General features: G+C 40.4%; 1 protein-coding gene across 1 annotated transcript; it reads right to left on the bottom strand.

Moving 5' to 3' along the window:
• Nucleotides 1-164: 164 nt before the first annotated feature.
• LOC112234877 (leukocyte receptor cluster member 1 homolog) lies at nt 165-3,693 on the bottom strand. The gene is made up of 4 exons (XM_024403190.2): nt 3,190-3,693; nt 2,763-2,948; nt 1,970-2,283; nt 165-963 (listed from the first exon to the last, which is right to left on the bottom strand). Exons 1-4 carry the CDS (start codon nt 3,319-3,321, stop codon nt 744-746), a joined length of 852 nt encoding a protein of 283 aa, XP_024258958.1. The 5' UTR covers nt 3,322-3,693; the 3' UTR covers nt 165-743.
• Between the last annotated feature and the right edge of the window lie 2,323 nt (nt 3,694-6,016).

Genomic DNA, 6,016 nt, shown 5'->3' with positions numbered 1-6,016 from the left:
TCTGTATGCACCTACTAGACAAATGAATGTATTATACTGCCGCAACTCTGTTTTGTAGCACAATCTATTGGAATTGCTATATTCAAATGTTTTAGGTTAATCATTTGGGTGGTGCATGGATATGGGGTATGTATAAAATAAGCTAAATAACAGAGGACACATGATTGTGTTATTTGACCTAATATTTTTATTGAATTAATTGAAATGGAAAATGTGCAATAATAGTTGGGCCAAACACCCTAAACTCTGTCTACATCAGATAGTTAAATAGAACAGATGCATGTACACACACACACCTCCTAAATTGGCACATGCTATTATCAGAAACAAAAAAAGACTTGACAGACTTGAATTGACACAATTACAATTGTGACACAATGTTGCCATCAATAGTAAAACATCAAACACACTCCAACTTGAACAGTGGTCTTGTGTTGTGGAGCAAAATGATCTCTGTATTGTCTCACACTTGAGCAGGGTGCCAGACAGACTCCAACACTACACTCAGCTGTCCCAAATCTCTTGATTGGTTTCCTTTCTTTTTCTACCTCATTAGAAATAGCATTGTTCATTCAATGACAACAAACATTAATAAGTATGCTTAGGATACAACTGAATAACCTTCCAGGCTCTCTAGTCCTTGTCGAAGTCTTTGGCGTCTTTCACATACTAATAAATGTATCTTGAATGCCTCAATGTTCTCTGTCTGTTGCCCAAACAATGAGACTGCATGATGTGTGACTTCAAAAGATGCCATCTCTCCAGGCATTGCGGTCTTTCCTCTGCCTCTTGCGGGCCAGCTCTGGGAAATAAGCACTGTTGTACGGCATTTCCCTCTCCTCTGTCTCCCTTGGTCGCTCCTTCTCTTTCCCTGTTCCATTCTTCTGGTCCAGCAGAGCCTGGGCTCTCCTCTTCTCCTCCGCCTCTCTTTGCAGTCGCTCCGCTCGCAACCTTTCAATAGAGCTAGAAAAGAGAGAAGAGGTGGTTACCATCAACCATACATGTTTATCCAGAGGCTCAGTACACTTGGTTGTGCTCTAGTCCACTTGGCTCAGTGTACTTGGTCTCTTGGATATGCATCCAAGTGGAGTTGAAACAATAACAAAGTGCCACCCTGCCCTTTTCGGTAAAAAGCTGAAGAAATGTAACCACTCAAATTATAGACAGAGCTATGGATGCAAGGACTGACCATACACAAAATTATAGACAGAGCTATGGATGCAAGGACTGACCATACACAAAATTATAGACAGAGCTATGGATGCAAGGACTGACCATACACAAAATGATAGACAGAGCTATGGGTGCAAGGACTGACCATACACAAAATTATAGACAGAGCTATGGATGCAAGGACTGACCATACACAAAATTATAGACAGAGCTATGGATGCAAGGACTGACCATACACAAAATTATAGACAGAGCTATGGATGCAAGGACTGACCATACACAAAATTATAGACAGAGCTATGGATCCAAGGACTGACCATACACAAAATTATAGACAGAGCTATGGATGCAAGGACTGACCATACACAAAATTATAGACAGAGCTATGGATGCAAAGACTGACCATACACAAAATTATAGACAGAGCTATGGATGCAAGGACTGACCATACACAAAATTATAGACAGAATTATGGATGCAAGGACTGACCATACACAAAATTATAGTTATAACAAAGTTGGGGCAATATAGTATTTGTTTACATATACTTGGTTTGCAAACAGAGTTCTGATGCGGTATGACAGTTAAACGAAGCTAATGAGGCATTTATAACTTATATTCTTCAAGAATGATTTGGTACACATCATTAATTTAGAATTTTAAAAATGTATGTAGCAACTGCTGATTGCCCCTTTAGGTCAAAGCTAATTGGTCTTATGATTGATCAAAGAAACACAAAACACCCCCAGACATACAGATAAAACAACTAGTCTTGATAAAGACTGAAACTTCTCACCTTTCTCCACCACTGCTTCTCCTCTCCCCTCTATCCCTCTTCTCCTTCTTCTTACTCTTATGTTCTTTTCTATCCTTCACCGCCAGTGCTTTCTTCATCTCTTTCAAGGGGTCCAGCATGTCTTTCAGTCGTCTGTCTCTCTTCTCCTTCTCCTCTTGACTGAGTGGCAGTCTCTTTCCTTTGTTGTCTTTCTCTTTCTCCTTTTTGTCGTCTTTCTCTTCATCCTGGCCTGTTTTCATGTACCATGGAGTTACCTCTGTCCCAGGTTGGGGGCCTAGGGACACTAGCAGACCAATAGCACGCTCCTCGCGCTCCTAAAAAAACAGAATCACCATAGCATTAGAATAAGTAGAATATTATCATTCAAAGTAATGATCTGTGACGGGAGGAAACAGGACCAGCTATTACTATTTGGAAAGTTCAATACATTTATTCACAGATCATTCTGTGATCCTTCCAATGATGTGATAAGCATCAGTCCATTAAATCTGTTCAAAAATCTTCCATATTAGCACCGAACACTCCATGATATTTAAATTCCAATATGCATTCTCAATTGCCAACATGGTACCCATTTACATTCAAAATCTTAAACTGAATTGGCCAATCTCTGTTTAGAAATGTCTCTGGACTAAATAAACCAGGCACTGTCATTGGCTGGCTAGATCCACTAGAGAAAAGCTTTGAAGTGTGTTACCTAGAGCGGGATGAAAAAACCAGTAGCCATGTTCACAAAGAAACTTGATTTCAACAGGTGACGGGGAAAAGCATAACAGAATGACAGGAAGGTCACCTTTTCATCTTTCTGGTCTTTGAGGTACTCTGCATTTCCTTTCTTCTCAGATGACTCCTCCAGAGGAAATAGATTGAGGTGTTCCACCACTCCTGCACTCCCCTCCCCTCCCTCTCCTTCATCCTTCCATCCTCCAGACTGTTGAAGTGCAGCTCGTGACTTCTGTCTCAGGTGCTCTGTTCGTGCCTACAGCAAAGAGGTTACTTACCTACATAACATTCAATTACAATAATGAAGTATATATACACACATTTATATGCACTTTTATGACTTGATACTATTATAACAATGCCTCTTACATCGCTTCTCTTTAAAAAATCGCACCTGTCATACATCGTATCACACAAAGTTTGGTTGTCACTTCAGACCATGCTAAATCAATTATGAGGAATGTATCAATTTGGGGAGGCAACGTTGCTATGGTTACCTCCTGCTCTGCTCGCTCCACACGGCGTTGGACCTCTCGCTCCTCTTCTGCGGTTTGTGCCTCGTCCCGGCGCACGCGCGCGACGTTGTCCTTGTTGCGAACATGCCAGCTCTTTTTAGGTAGAATATTCATTTTTCTTCTGAAGTTGAGTGTTTGTTTTGACCAGGGCTTGTATAGTTAAACAAAAATGTGTCAAAAACGTAACATGCCCTGATTTCTGTTGTTTGCAATTCAGTCAGTCTCTACTGTAACTCCAGTTCGCTAGCTAGCTAACGTTAGCTAGCCTTAACCTATTTCCTGTAAAAACAACAACATTTTAACAGCTATTTCAATTGCAGAGATGTAATTCTGACACTGGGTTTTGTACAGCTGTTACCGAATGAATAAAATATTTGCATAAAACCAAAGAAAATATATTTAACACATCTGAAAGGTAAACAAGCAACAAAAGAGCTATTCAATCACAACCGGAAACATACACTCGAAAATATTATTACGTCATAACGTCTACGTAACTAAATCGATTTTGTAGAAGTTCTCTCACGGGTCAGCAGAGGGCGCACGTTGCACATAACAGAAATAATAATAATAGCATTTTGTTCCTTATAATTTTGTATTTATTTCAGAGATCTACATACACAAGATACTGAGAGAGATATATATATATATATATGAGAGAGAGAACTTGTTAAACTGAAGAACATTAAACATATATGTAAACAATATTTAAATCAATTTAGAAAAATAAACACATGTAATGTTATAAAGGTGGGGTAGAGGTAGCCTCTTGGAATCCGAGAGTGAAAGACTTACACTCTTGTATCGAACGTGTAGGTTCAGCATTCCCGAACAATCCCATTACAAGTCCGAATGTTGAATAATCTTTATTTCAACTTGCTTTACCTGTTGTTCGCTGATTGTGTTCTTATTTTGGGAAGTAAACAGGGAAGTGTTAACCTAACTTTCAATACACTGGACTGGTCTGCATATTCGTTTGTATTTTCAGTACTGGCACAATTCGCACATGACAAACACTTGCACAATATGCAAGTAATGGCCGAGCTTAACTGAATCACAGACCGAACGATGTCTCACACAATCAACTGGCAAATTTCACAAGCACTTCTAGCTGATGGGTGGGTATAATTTGTGGAACGTTCCAACAGCAATCTGTTCCAAAAACTTCGTAAAGTATAATGTTGTTTTCAACGTAGCACGATAAATTCACCTATTTAACTAGCTGCCGAATAGGCATCAACTCACCACGTAGCTTATTCTTAATGTTTGTCCATAGGCTACCAGAGTGAGGACAGACATTTTTCGGAATAAACGTGGTGAGTGCGAAACTGAATGAAATAGCCCACTCCCTACCCGGTATCTTATTCTGCCGCTATACAATTTTGTATCCGTTGTTTGGTGGCAACCTTGTTATTTACGAACTTTTTGGAACAGATTCCTGTTGGAACGTTCCACAAATCACACCCAGCTGACTGCGAGGGAACGTGCTTCGGCCGACAATGTTCGGCTACTGTTTACATAATGTGCAACAATGCCTCTGGAGATTGAAAATGCAAGCGACAGAACCTACCGCCGCAGCAAAAAGTCGGGTAAACAATACTTTCCTGTGGATATTTTATCTCCACTTCCTACCGTCAAAAGGACGGACAACCGATAAGTGTAAATATAATTGTATTCAACATTCTGGCTTGTAGAGACTCTTGCCTCTTTTTTAGGGCGACTTCTTTCACACGGAATAACCATTGTGTAAACACGGTCACAGTCTGATGTTTAGGCAAGAGGTGAGGAAGAGAATGCAAAGGCAATGAACATGGCAATTGACGTTACAGGTATTATGAGAGATAAATAGGGTAACAAACTAAATTAGATTATTTAGATTAGTCATTTAGCAGAAGCTCTTATCCAGATGGATTTACAGTTGGTGCATTCATCTTAAGATACCGTAGCTAGGTGAGACAACCACCACTCACTCATAATAAGTACAACTTTGCCTCAAATGTAGCTATCCTACACTAGAGAGTGACAATTGTAAATTGATTTGTGAAGGTGTAGATATGTGCTTTGTGCTATTGCCACATGCAAAACCTATCTAAGCCTTTCAAATCTGCAAGAAGTGCCTTGGGCCGGGATATGGGCCGTGGGTTTGAGCCTGGTGTCTGAGTCAGTTTGCTGCACCAGTGTCAAATGTGTCCAATTGGTCCCTTGTTGGAACCCCCATCTCTCTACTCAGCTCTTCAATCTGCTTGACCAGGAACTGCTTATCACGTCCCTCCTGTTAGAGTTAAACACACTGTTATACAAGGTTAAGCTTGAGTATGGGCCATAGACATTGTTTTGTTTCAAACATATATTTTTTGCATCATTATCATGTCATGTAAGACTTCTCCCCATCCATCACTTACCAGTTTAAGCTGGGCCTTTAGCAGATCAACACTCTTCCCATAGACTGCGGCTAGAGCTGCTATGTAACACAGCACCACACTATCAGGACAGGGAGACAGAGGAGAGCAATGTTTATGCAACAAACACAGTCAGAATGTTATGTACAGGAATCTGAACACATGGAAATAACCCATGCTGACCATATGAGTCTATGCAGATATGGGCCTCCCATTTGTTGAGTTTACCCACCTCCCTGTACCTACTCAATATGACATGGAGAGGATGAAAGGCCAAACATTCAATCAATAGTTTTTGTTTGGTTTCTTTGTGTTTTTGACTTACCTGGCTAAAGACAGTAGCCTTGAAGATGCCAAAGAAAGCTCCTCCTATGAGGGCCGAGGGAGACGAGCATGAGTTTGATGCGTAG

The sequence above is a fragment of the Oncorhynchus tshawytscha genome, linkage group LG23, assembly GCF_018296145.1.
Source record: "Oncorhynchus tshawytscha isolate Ot180627B linkage group LG23, Otsh_v2.0, whole genome shotgun sequence".
Classification (NCBI taxonomy): domain Eukaryota; kingdom Metazoa; phylum Chordata; class Actinopteri; order Salmoniformes; family Salmonidae; genus Oncorhynchus; species Oncorhynchus tshawytscha.
Note: the sequence above shows the minus strand (reverse complement) of the source record. Positions and strands in the feature narration are given on the sequence as shown.

Bases quoted from the DNA above. Each gene is read 5' to 3' on its own strand.
- LOC112234877 (XM_024403190.2), bottom strand. From the start codon at position 3,321: ATGAATATTCTACCTAAAAAGAGCTGGCATGTTCGCAACAAGGACAAC. The intron at 2,949-3,189 runs GTAACCATAGCA...TCTTTGCTGTAG, and splicing joins TGGAGCGAGCAGAGCAGGAG to GCACGAACAGAGCACCTGAG. The intron at 2,284-2,762 runs GTGACCTTCCTG...CTGTTTTTTTAG, and splicing joins AAGACCAGAAAGATGAAAAG to GAGCGCGAGGAGCGTGCTAT.